This window comes from Lepisosteus platostomus, chromosome 17 (genome assembly GCF_059453375.1).
Source record: "Lepisosteus platostomus isolate fLepPlt1 chromosome 17, fLepPlt1.hap1, whole genome shotgun sequence".
In the NCBI taxonomy this organism is placed as follows: Eukaryota; Metazoa; Chordata; class Actinopteri; order Semionotiformes; family Lepisosteidae; genus Lepisosteus; species Lepisosteus platostomus.
Genome location: NC_142627.1, coordinates 25,050,483 through 25,064,133, shown reverse-complemented (window position 1 = coordinate 25,064,133; position 13,651 = coordinate 25,050,483). Strand labels below are relative to the sequence as shown.

At 34.7% G+C, this 13,651-nt stretch overlaps 1 protein-coding gene across 2 annotated transcripts in view; it reads left to right on the top strand.

Annotated features, from left to right (window-relative positions):
- The window catches only part of eys (EGF-like photoreceptor maintenance factor), a 350,285-nt gene that overhangs the window by 49,046 nt on the left and 287,588 nt on the right, over window positions 1-13,651 (top strand). For both annotated transcript variants that reach the window (XM_088610149.1, XM_088610150.1), the window contains exons 11-12: window positions 1,240-1,493; window positions 4,861-4,965. In XM_088610149.1, the coding sequence (XP_088466275.1) occupies window positions 1,240-1,493; window positions 4,861-4,965 (359 nt within the window). The remainder of the gene's footprint in view (window positions 1-1,239; window positions 1,494-4,860; window positions 4,966-13,651) is intronic.

The window sequence follows — 13,651 nt, the reverse complement described above, 5'->3', positions numbered from 1 at the left end:
AGGGATCATTTGGGTCAGACTATCAAATATATTTGTAAAACCCAATTTAGAATATTAGTTCAGGTTTGGTCACCACACCAGAAGAGGAATAAAACAAAAATGATTCCTCATTGTAGCAGATTCTGGTGACAGCAGATTGTCATATACAGTACCAACAGGGTAAAGGTGCTAAATCAAAAGAGATTGAGAGGAGATTTGATTAAAGAATATTAATCTTAAGAAGTCAATGTAGGAGACTACAATAAATTCATTAGTGAAACAAGGACAACTGGTTCACAATTGGAAACTGAAATGGAATTCATTTAAAACGTAGAATAGAAAAACACTATAAAGTAGACCTTGAAACCGTATAGGCTGAGCCTGAATCAAATATTTACAATTACAGGAAAACAGACTTGAACTATTGAGACAAGAGGAATAAAATCAGACAAGATCGATATGGAATCAGTAGAGAATGTCAACATTTTAAAAAATTACAGTAAATACAAACGAAAGGAAATTATTTTATTAAATGGCAAGAAAAACCAACAGGATCCAGTTAATGAAAGGAATACAATACATTGTATTTTTTATTTTTGAATGTCATTTTTTTTTTTTATTAAGTACTGTAATTAATTTGCATGTATTTTAATACACACTGAACGTCTGCAGCTGCTTCCTGAAATATTTTGGTAGATGCAGTAGAAGTCATCTTTAAAATCATGGGCAAGAACCTTTCTGTCATATAAAATGTTAAATATAGATATATAATAGAGCTTCTCCTTTATATGGGGCTTCTAAGGCCTCTGTGTTCCAACCATTCAGTTTGTTAGAGCAAAACCTGTCCTTCTTTTAATTCACCCAGATAGAGTATACAGGTAAAGTACTTTTTTATCCTGTAGTGTGCAACCGCTACAGAAACAATTTAGATAAAGAACTATTGGCTAGTACAGGTGATAAATGATTATCATTTTTCTCCTTTAACAGCATCTGTCTTCAAAATAAATATTTCAAATACTATTGGTTGTACTGTATATTCAGTATATAAGTATGTATGTATTTTTTTATATGTTATGTTTGTCTGCATTCTTAATGGATTTTTAAAAAGACATGATCAGTTCAGCTTTCTTCTTTCTTATAAACCGAAACCTTAATCTGTCAAAACTTTTAAACATAATAACAGTTTTCAAAAAATTGAATGTGTCAAAGTTGAATTTTCCTGAAAATAATCTTTTTTTTTATCTGTAACTGTTCTGCCAGGTGTGTGTGTCCTCGTGGATTTACTGGACCATTCTGTGAATCCAGTATTGATTACTGCTTGGGAAGTCAGTGTTCAAATCTCAGCACCTGTGTGGTCCAGCAGTACAGTTATACATGCCGCTGCATGCTTGGATATGAAGGGCAGTTCTGTGAAATGGAAATCAATGAGTGCAACAGTTCCCCATGTAAAAATGGAGCCAGCTGTGTGGATCTAGTTGGTGACTTCTTATGTCATTGTGCTGTAGGGTTCGAAGGTAACCGATACCACTTCCATTATAAAGTATGACTGTGTTCAACGGATTGAATTTTATAAACAGATTAACATGCTTAAGACCCCCTTTTCTGTAGAAAAAAGGATAGGCCCATCAATTATTTACTGTAGCTGTGAAATGTAAAACAGGCAAATCCTCCACATCTGTCTATTTCTTTTTAAGTATCAGGTGAGATTGCATGCCGTTTATAGCATATTGCCAATTGTAGAAATAGTAGATTTTGAGGTCATTCATGTCTATCCCCTAGTCAGAATTTTAACACTTCTCACAGAGATTTAATGGGTTTGAGATCGGGGCTGTGAGCTGGCTAAGGAACATTAAGCATGTTATTGTCACATATCCATTGATTTACAACTTCTGCAGTTTGCAGAGGTGCATTGTCATGATGATAATGGTAAGAAACAGCACCATAAAATTCCATCAATGCAGGAAGTGCTCTGTCATGAAGATAGTCACAATAGGAATTGACATGCATATTATTTTCAATTTCAAAGAAAAGCCAGTGCCATACTATTGTGGCATTAGAATTACGCTCTAGGTTGGAGCAGTCTCTGCAGTGAACACACCAGAAGTCTTTCTGTCTGGTATCCTTCACATTCAGGTCCTTAGCTACATTTGTTAGTTTGTTCTTTTCATCCTTATGTACTTTTTTACAGATTTGGAATTGTGAAAATGATTATTTTATACTTGTCTAATTGGAATTGTCTTTAATGAATTGGAACCCCTGCTATGACTCTTATACAGTACCAACAAGACTGCAATGAAATATGCATTATCCCATGAAATATCAATCAACATTTAATTGTGATTTTTCATACTGCAAGCTCCATAGTGCCACACAGGAAAGACAGAAGTGGTAGAAAGAGTGATGCACTTCTCATTGACCACACTGCAGGGTCGCAGATACACAGGAGGTCCCAGATGTTGCTTTTACACGTCGAACCAAAGATGCTGTAGCTAACAAGAACATCTCTCACCTACAGTATTTGTGGTCATTCAGCTGTTTGCTGCTGCTATTCAAAGACTCCTGGTCATATTGTGTATTATAATAATAATATAACAAACTTTATTTTATATAGCGCCTTTAAAGGTGGCTTCTCAAAGCGCTTAAAGTATTAAGTATTGACATTTGCAAATCTGAAACACAACACATCTGGAGTAGAGCATGCTACTTGCACTTCAAGACAGTACTGTACCTTCATAGTAAGCTGTACTGAGCACTGGCGTCTCCAATGTGACTCTGACTCATCCAAGTAAAGCAGAAGATAAGCAAATATAGTAAGTGCTATGTGCACACATCCCCGTGTGAGCAGATATATTAACTGAATAAAGTGACTAGTTATACAGCCTTATACAGTTATACAGATTGCCATACCTTTGCAATCTAGAAGTATGTATTTTGTTCTTTTAAATACTAAACGGTTCAGTTAATCTACAGGTTTACGCAGTGAAACACTGATTTAATGGTTTTAGACTAATTATTAAAATATTTTATCAAGTTTTAGGAACAATTTCATTTCCACACATTCTTAATACATACAGAACATTAATTATTTAACATTTTAAAATCATACAATATTTTATAAATCGCAAAAAATCCCAGAATTTTTTATGAGTTATTGCCACAAATGGGTCACTGCTCTAAAGAAATTGTGGCTTATAAAGAAGACACTATTTGGATTTATTTGGTCCTGTCTTCTTTAAATATTTTGAGCTGCTAACATACAGTATGAATTATGGACACTTTAATTAATCCAAATCTTTTCAGACAGGTATGTGTACAGGCCTGACCTTTTTTGTGAATGTGACCCTTATGACTGTAACCACATCTTTGCTAGGTACAGCTCATGTTTGCTTCAGACCATTTTGCTGAAGAAGTGCTTCTATTATATGTGTTAAAGACACTTTTTTTTCTGAGAGGCTGCAAAAGAGAAAATCATAAATGTGAAGGTAGCTGTCTCTTTATATTATATTTATATAGGGACAGGTAACAAGTTTATTCCATGCTGAAAAGAAAAGAAAGGAAACACAACATTTCAGCCGTGGAGCCTTTTCAGGTGTGAAGAAACTGAAAACTTCTACTGAGATAATGGCTTTTGTCAGTGTCTGTAAATTTTGAATGTACCCTTAATTAAAACAAAAAGACTTGCAGGTGAAACTAATTTAATATGGATGCTCAAACTTGGAAAGTCAATAAAACCTTAGCCAAAAAATAATGCTTTGATGCTTTATGCTTTGATGCTTTATGCAGTGTTTTCCGTTTCAGGAAGGACATGCTCCACACCTGAAGAAGGCTCCACGGCCGAAACGTTGTGTTTCCTTTCTTCTCTTTTCAGCAGGGAATAAAGCCATTACCTGTTCTTTTGCAGCCTGCTCATGCTGACGCAGCTACCTACTTATATTTATATATATTAATATTTGAGTGTAATATATAAACCTCATGAGGCATTTTACCCATATACTGTAGTCTTTTAAACAGCAGGAGATTAACCAAAATTACATGTTTTATGTATGTATTACAGTCTGTAAAATTCACAAGGGAATGAAATACCCAAACCCCCTTATTAGTGACTTCTGTAGTTAAAAGGAGAAATCTTCACAGACAGAGCTCTCCTTTCTTCATATGTATGGTTTCTGTCCAATGATCCAAACAATAGACTATAGACTAAGAACAACTAAAATCTGAGTGAGAAAAAATAAACATGAAATTGTTCACAAAATAACAAATACACAAATAAGTATAACACTAATTTAGTTACGATTTCCCTGAAAATATTCTCTCTAATAATTGTAATTTTTTGTTTACATCTAGTTCCAACAGGGTTAAGTGCAATATTTTTATTTTATTCTGAGTTTGATGAATAAAGTGAAGTAGAATAGCACATAATGGTGTTTTTGTCAAATGAAGCAATTTGATAGTAATAGCAGGCTTCAGGCAACATTCATGGACAGTTGTCAAGAAAAACCTGCTGTTTTCTGTTACTCTCTTATCATCCAAATTAGGAATTAAAAGGAGCTGAATTTCCATACTGTTCAGCCAGTACCATGCAACTGTTAGCTTTGATATAGATTGAAGAGACAACAATCTTTGTTTGACTTCTACTAGATAATGGCTTTTGTCAGTGTCTGTAAATTTTGAATGTACCCTTAATTGAAATAAAAAGACTTGCAGCTGAAACTAATTTAATACGTATTCTCAAACTTGGAAAGTCAATACAACCTTAGCCAAAAAATAGTGCTTTGATGCTTTATGCTGATTAAATCAATTTAAATCTGACTTTGCCTGTATTAAAGATGAAATACATGACGAATATGATTTCAGTCAGTGCTTCAATGTTTTCTGTTTCAGGAAGGACGTGCTCTGAAAATGTGGATGACTGCTGGTCTAGACCTTGTCTTAATGGAGGGTCCTGTATTGACCTTCTCAATAAATACCAATGCCTTTGCCCTTTTGGTATGTATCACTGTCCAGTAAGGACCTTACAAATAACAAAGACAATGTGATTCCAATGCCAATTGACAAAACCAAAATAGATACAATGAAGATGTATAGATTGTAGGGCTTGTTAGCACTGTTAATAATACACCATAATGAATGTGCTTTATGCTCACGTGATCCATGGTTTAAAATGGATGTGTAAGCTCCAGAGAGTTTTGCATTCAGAACAGGTTTATATTCCAAACTAACTCTGTTAGCCTAGAGGAACTGATCAACAGTAGACTGCTATGTTATGCAATCTGTCAAATATGAAAAAAAACAAAGATTTCTAGTACCCTCCCCCAGAATTTTAGTTATCAATAGTTTTTATTTCCATTTAATATTAGTGTTACTTTAGCTACTGCAAATGGTGGAATGGCTCTTGGGTGCCAAGTTTGATTTTACTTGTGGCCCCCAAAAAACTTGTGGGTTTTCTTTACATTGAGTGCTACGGTTTCTTCCCACAGTCCAAGGATATGCTGTCTGGGTTAATTGTTGCCTCTGAATTTCTCTCCCTGTGTGTACTTGGTCTATGATAGAGTCCTGACTCTGCCCCCATGTCTCTCAGGCTTCTCCTCATGGTGACCCTGTATTGAACTAGATGATTATTGATGAATAGACATTCAGTTCAAACAACAGATTTTTTACTGAACATATAGGAATTCCAAAACAAAGTATCAAACTTTAAAACTGCATCTGTAAAACAATTTTAGAAAGTGTACATTTTATGTTTTTTGTTAGCAGTTATTAGCAATTAGTTAAGTGAGGATAAACACTGGATTCTCAAAATAAACATTCTGTAATGGAGATTTTAATATGTTAGAAACAAGCAGCATTTATAATACTGGACTGTTATAATACTGAATATTCTTGCCATTAAATGGTACTGTATGCGCACAGTGTCTGTATTTTCTGCAATAGAGTTATCAGCTTAAGAACAAAGATTAGAAACAAGTGATTTAGAAATGCCATCAGTCTCTGTCTTGATTACATGATTTATTTTGCTTTGCAAGATTATGTTAATAAATATTCCCAACTGATATATACTGAAGTCTACTGAAGGGACTCTGAATTGTGAATTGGTACTGATAATGAATTGCAGCTGAATTGATACTGAGCTAAATCTGCCAAAACACTTTAAAAATCCCTTAGTTTCTTATTAAGAAATGTCATACAGTATGTTTGTAGAAAATAATTGGAGCCCATGACCACGTTTTACACTCCCTAATAATGCCTGAGTATGAAAGGGCAGGAAGTGCCACAACACATGTGTGAGTTTGCTTCAGAGATGATGTTTTCATGTATAAATGGCACACAAGCTGATCAGTTTTAATAACAATTGAATGAGGTCAAAAATCTATGAAAGAAAGGGGAAATGCTCTATGGGAGTTTGAAAAAAAGTTATGACATGAAATTGCTCAGGCAGTCAAGGTTCAATCCACCACCTCCACAGTGCTACAAACTCAGAGAAAAGCAGCTGTGACTGACTAACTCAAGACCACCAGAAATAACAATCAATGACAGTTTGGTCTTTTATATGGGTGCACCATGAATAATCACTTTCATATACATACAAAAATTATTGCAGCTGCCACAATTACTGTATATATCATGAAAGATCCAAAAAGCCAAGTGTACTCATTAGAGAATTTTACTTACTGCTACCAGATGCACCGGTGATAAAATCACAACTCAGTGTCACTGGACTGCATAACTACAACTTTAATGGCAACACGGATAAAGAAAAATACCTTCTTGACACAGGGTGCTATTCTCTCATCCTATATCTGATTTTTTGCTGGTAGAGGATATATACAGTATGGAGAGTAAAGACTCCTTGTAAGAGAGTAAAGAGTCTTTGTAAATGAACAAAATCATCATTGCTTTGGTGAAAGTAGCTTTACGTGGTGACTGCAAGAGCCAAGAATCAATCAAGGCCCTTTGGGATCAGCACCATATACAGTACAGATGTTTATGTCCCTTGTTCTTAATCTGGTCGAGCACTTGTAGGATGAGGATGTCGATCAAGAATGAGGGGCGAACCATGTGCAGCACCACTGCCAGTGTAACGCGTGCCACGCACACCCTTATTCCCACACGCGCACGCCCTCCGTGATTAGCCTATCACTTTTCCCTTTCTTCACTATAGTTCCCCTCTTCCCCACTCCCTGTGGTGGTTAGTCTCCCTGTGCTCCCGTAGTGGCCGTACTTCTCCACCTTTTTGTTTGGTTTATTACTGACCTTCGCCTGTTTCCTGGTTTCTCACTCTCGCCCTGCGTTTGCCTCGTTCTACTGCCCTCTACCGGTTTTTGGACGTATTGAAGGTTTATTGGATTTGACCATTTTGCCCGGCATGTTTGGACTTTGCTACGTCCCTTTGAGCCCTGCTCAGGGTCTTTTTACTCTACTCTTCCTGATAACCAGGCCATTGGCATGTTTGAAATGACTATTTTGAAATGACTATTTTGACTATTGATGTTTCTTCTCTTTTGTACTCTTTCATTTATTCTATATAATATAATATCCTTATTTTTTCAGTTAGTATCTAGAATTTCAGGCTTACTTTTCTAAACAATTTAGTATTTTATGAAACAAAGACTTTTTAAATTTTGTTTAGTTTATTAATTTATCCTTGAGCATTGTCCAATTTTTAAAGAATTAAATTCATGTTTGGTTTGCAAGCTATAAATGTATGTGTAATTAAAAATTAAAGACACAACAATGATATTGCAAGTAGTTTAGAGGAATGTTTTTTTTACGACTAATAGAAACAAATTATACAATAAAAATGCTGTGAACTACAGTTTTCATAACTGTTTACAAGTTTGAAGGAAACACCATTTACATACTTTTCAGCATATATCATTACAAAGAATTTAGCTCTTAGCAATTTATGTAAAGGAGCTTATATAAATATTCTGTCTCGTTGCTTGTTTTTTGGTCTGTGGGTTGCTACAGGGTAAACATTGGTTGAGAAAACTTTTCTTGGTAATATGAATGATAAAAAAAGCTGAATACTTTATTAATATGAATACAGTATTGTACTTGTCGACTTTGATATATTTCAGTTAAATGGCTGCAGTATTCGTAATCAATTTCAAGGTGATTGTTTTGTAAATATTCATGAACCAATTTCTATGTTATTAATTTTCTAAGCTTTTATTCAAGTTAATGGTGAGGGTCTTATGCATATTCTGGAATATCTTTTCCTTTTCATGTTGACAATGGTAAATGAGTTCCACGGAGCCTGGGATTTTTCTTTCAACAGGAGATAATAGCTGCTTACAATGCTGTTCCCCCTGGCATATTGCATGGCAACAAATCACTTCAAAACATTATTTTCATACAAGAACCTAGATGAATATATTTTCTTTTGTTAATGAAAATGTAATATCATTGTTAAGAGTATTAAAGCTTATAACGGAATGTCAGATTGTATATTCACTGTTTGTTTTTGTTTGCTCATCAAAATGAACTACCATAGAATTTTGAGTTTTTTTAAAGATTCGTTTAACTTTATTTCAATGCATACTGTATATTCACAGGAATATAGGAAATGTTTCCAATGAGAATAGGCTATTTTACATCCAAAGGCCAAGGCTTTTCTTGATGGAAGTTCAGGTCTCAGTTTCAGCAACGCTTCCAGACTCCAGCAAAGATTGTGTGTGAAAAAGTGCCTTCTCATCTCCTGGTTCATTGTTGTTCTTTTTGGGGTTAAGTTTGTCAATGTCTTTGACTAAGCCACATGTACAGTACATGTGGATTTTCTTTACTTGAATCAGGTCCAATCATACTTTTCTCTGTTCATGACTAAACAAATTCAGTCACTTCACGAGTAAGGCATTCCTTCATGCCTAGAAATGTATCGAGTTGCTTCTCTTAAGGCTGATTACAGAAAAAGAATAGATTTTTTGTGCTGATAAAATATTTACAATATTCTCTATATCTTCACTTTGTTTGCATGTTTTATTATTTCCTGCCTTTGTTTAAAAAATGTTAGACTCTTCAGTCTCCTTAAATCTTAGTATTTTTTAAATCTTATATTTATATTTTGTATTGCTGTCTGCAATATTAAAACTATAGCTTTATCATCCCCCTCCCACTTATTAATATCATTTTACTAAAGGTTCAATGCCTGATTTACATGTTAATTTATTTCTGTTTCAGGGCAACTTTTAAACTCCTTTTGTATCTCAAAATGTCCAGGAAATAAGGGACAAGCTGGCAAACATAGATATAAAATTAGTATACAATGGATGGTAACAATTTAAAGATAATCTGCTTGAAGCACAAAATAGAAAATTCCTAGGAGTAAGTAGATTAAATGCTAGAAGCATAGGGACAAATGGCTTAAAATGTCAATTAAGGAAAATACAAAGAGAAAAAAGGCACCTAATACAATAATTTAAAAAATCATGATGCAGTAGATTAAATTAAGTACAATAAATTGTAAGCAGAGAAAATATGAATTATCATATTTTGTAAAAACAAAATTGTTTGTGTGTGTCCTTATTTTAAAAAAATACCATTACATAACCTTTATAGTCTTCTCCTAATTTGTAGTCTGCTGATTAAATAAGTAGTAAGCAGGACAATCCTCATCAAATTAGGATTATAGTTTAATCAAGATGAATCAAGTGTTTAAAAAATAAATAACTGCAGATGATCACTTAGAATGTAAAATAAAAAGGTGCTACAGATATGTGTTTTTTTTTTCATATTTGTAGAGGACCATTGTATTGCCAGGCCCTATGCGGCAATTAAGCACCAATATCAATTTAATAAATGTTTAAAACACAATTTATATCAGTTTTAGAGTAACTTTAAAATCTTATTTAGCCCTAAACCCACTATTCTGTCAGGTGGCAGCTCTAATCCTCTTAAATTCTGCACCAATCCTTCTTAGTCTGCTTTTCCAAAATCATAAACCTTTTGTTTTGTACCTTTACAGTTTCAGACTGTACTGTACAAATCTATTCATAAAACTGTCTCAGTCCCTGATACCCCTGGCATTAAGTACAAGCATTTAACTATCTACTCTTTGGACCTTTGGTTTCACTTTTTTGTTTCTATCCCCTGTGAATCTGCCTTGCATTTTAATTTTTGATTCCCCCCTTCCGATTTTAGTTTAAATGGTTTGGAATTTCTCTGTAAATAGGACTTGTGTCCATCTTCTGCATATATAATCCATAAAATCTATACAGATTGCGTTTGCTACAGAACACTTTCCAATGTCTGAAAAAGCTGAAGCCGTCCTCAACACTCGATTTCCACAGCATGAGATTCCCAGGAAGATTGACAAGACTCTTGAGTTTTTGTACTGTTTTTTTTAAACTGTTGTTTCAAAGGTCTTTGGCATAAACAGCACTCTTTTCATATGAAACAATTCCAATGGCTTTGGTCCCTACATGAACAATTAAAACTCTTTAATTTTCATTTCTTTGGATGATGTTTCTTACAATGAAAGTAATGATTGCTTAACCATTTTTTATTTAGTAAATCCATTACGTTTATTATAAACTTTTTCGTAAAATAATACCTACAAACTTACGTAAACTTGTTTTTATAGAATGTTAGAATGTGATCAACAAGGGGGAGTTCAAATAGGAAATTTCTGGCTCACTAGGTTTGCAGTTTCAGCCCTACAGTAGTTCCATTATCTTTAAAAACATGGTAAAAACAAGAGCATCCTTTTCCCTTGTACCATTAATGAAGAGGCTGTCTTACCCATTTGCAAAGCACTAGGCAGAAGTTAAACAGACCCTCTTTTTGTCAGTACAATTCCATAATTTTATTACTTTTGGTTCTGAATCTTGTGCTATGTGTGCATAACTCAATTAGGCCTCCAGAAATTAAATTGGATTTCAGGGTGAAATTTTTTATTTGACAACTGGAACAAAAGTAACAGCAAAGAATGGAGAAAAACATTATTTTTAATAAGTCATGTCTTCAATATTTCCTATGCAGAACCTTATAATAGGGCATAGATGTTTATCTGTTGGCTAAAGGTACTTCTCTTTGAGTAGAGTATCCTGTAGTCACCAAACTCTGGTGAATAAATTTCCACATGCTGAGTATAATGGTAATGAGAAATAGTATGTCATATTTGATCTGCACCAAGTGCTGTACCAAGTCTCTTCTTTAATTTCTGTTGTTAGTTTTGAAAATCTAGATAAGCATTATGCACAAGCAGCCTAACCTGAGGAATTAAGTCAGTCCAAAAACTTTTTCTGGATCTCTCTATTTGACTATATGTAATACAGAGCACATACATATTTATGTTAATTACTTCACATAATGTTCTGTTTAATTGGTTAATGGATTTAATAAGTTAATCTTCAGTCACTTCAGTCACTCCAGTAAATTGCTACTGCTAGAACCTGCGGAAAAAATACTCATATATTATACCTTCTGTTGTTTTTAGAATTTTGAATCCCCAAGTTTAGTAATTCAATGTTTTTTTATGCTAAAATAAAAACCATTTACTTATATTGGTTATTATATGAAGAGGCCTATGAAGTACAAATAATAGAACAGGCATTAAATGCATGTCAAATTTTAGGTCTATAATTCAGTCTTGTAATAAAAGGCCTTCTAAATGGACTATAAATTGAATATGTATTTGACACTTGTCATTTTATGTCTTATTTGGCAGCTAGACCATAATTTTACAACTACGTCAAGAGATTTTCCTCTTCAGAAATATTGGTCCAATGCTTCATAATCATATGGTGGCAACAAAATGCCAGACATTAAACACACAGCACAGTAAATGTTATGTTTGACACATAATGTTTCCTTTTCCTTTTAGACATGTGAATGTGCCAAGGCTATATTCTTTATTGATGCCTACAAATTTCCTAAAATTATTACAATAAGAAACTATTGTATTTTCTTATTTTGGAGTTGAAGTCAAAATGTATTACAGAGAACAAGGTGTTCAATAATACAGTGAAAAGCATGCATATTGGTACAGTGAAATGAGATTTGTCATTTTTACTGTGTAAAACTAAAATTTATATTTCAGGTCAGAAGATAAATATGAGGAAAAGGTATAGAATATAAGCCTTTATTTATGCTTATTTTGCACATATTGTACATGTTTCAAGTTTCAAGTTCAAGTTTCAAGATTCAAGTTTATTGTCATTCATGGTATATGGTATAACTAAATGCTATTTAGCTAGCTCTCGGACATAAGTAGTACAAAGAGAAAAAAAAACAACAACAATACAATTGTGTAGCAAAAGAAAGACAGAGACAACAGGCAGTGTGCAAAAAATAACAGACGATGTGCAAAAAAACAACAACAGGCAATGTGCAAAAAAACAACAACAGGCAATGTGCAAAACAACAAAAAGGTAACAGGTTATGTGCAAAAATATGCATCAACAGAATAAAATAAAGGGATAGAAATTATGGGGAGTGAGCTTTTGACATGTATGGTAGAGGTAGATTTTCTATGTGTGTTTGGGTTTTTGGTAAGAAAGAAAGAAAGGAAGAAGGCACTGTGAGGTTCAGATCATAGGTGAGAGGTGAGGTGAGAGTGAGAGTGAGAGAGGCTGGGGATTTTACAGTTAGATAGTGGGGGGGTAAAAACTGTCTCTGAGTCTGGTAGTCCGGGCCCGAATGCTCCGGTACCGTTTTCCAGATGGTAGCAGATAATAAAGTCTGTAGCTGGGGTGTGTGGGGTCTTTGATTATGCTTAGAGCTTTCCTCAAGCACCGTCTGTCATAAATGTCCTGGATAGATGGGAGGGTAACCCCAGTGATGGACTGGGCAGTTTTCACCACCCGCTGTAGGGCTTTGCGGTTAGCAGCACTGCAGTTGCCATACCACACTGTGATGCAGCCTGTCAGTGTGCTTTCTGTAGTGCATCTGTAAAAGTTAGTGAGGATCTGGGGACATATCTTAGCCTTCTTCAACCGTCTTAGGAAGTACAGGCGCTGTTGCGCTTTCTTGATCAGACAGGTGGTGTTGAGAGACCATGTGAGGTCCTCGGTGATATGGACACCAAGGAATTTAAAGTTACTGACCCTTTCCACTTCAGTCCCGTTGATGTGGATAGGGGCATGTCCGGTTTGCAGTTTCCTGAAATCAACGATCAGCTCCTTGGTTTTGCTGACGTTGAGGGTGAGGTTGTTGTCATCACACCATGTTGTAAGGAGATTGACCTCCTCCCTGTAGATGGGGATAGAATTGCAGAGCTTTGGCGCATAGCAGGAGAAGGCCCTGTCACCCAGATGTAGACGAGCTTGTGGGATGAACAGGAGACCAGAGTCAGGGGTCACAGTATCGAGCCATGAGGAACAAAGTGTCTGTGCAGTAAGTTAAGGGTTAAACTATCCAAGAGCTACCGTATAACAGGTACTCCAAAAACAGTCTAAAACATACTAACATAAGATGTCATGGTTAACAGTGTCAAAAGCAGCACTGATGTCTAAGAGAATAAGGATAAATAGGGAACCACAATCATAAGCAATAAGAAGATCATTAGTGACTTTGACCAGGGCAGTTTCTATGCTGCATAATTCTCTGAAGTCAGATTGGAAGTGGTCAAAGAGGTTATTTGTAATGAGATAGTTGTTTAAATTGCAACAGCACATTCTAAAACTATCACAAGAAAAGTTAAGTTGGAGTTAGAGAGAAAATTGTTTAAGTTTTT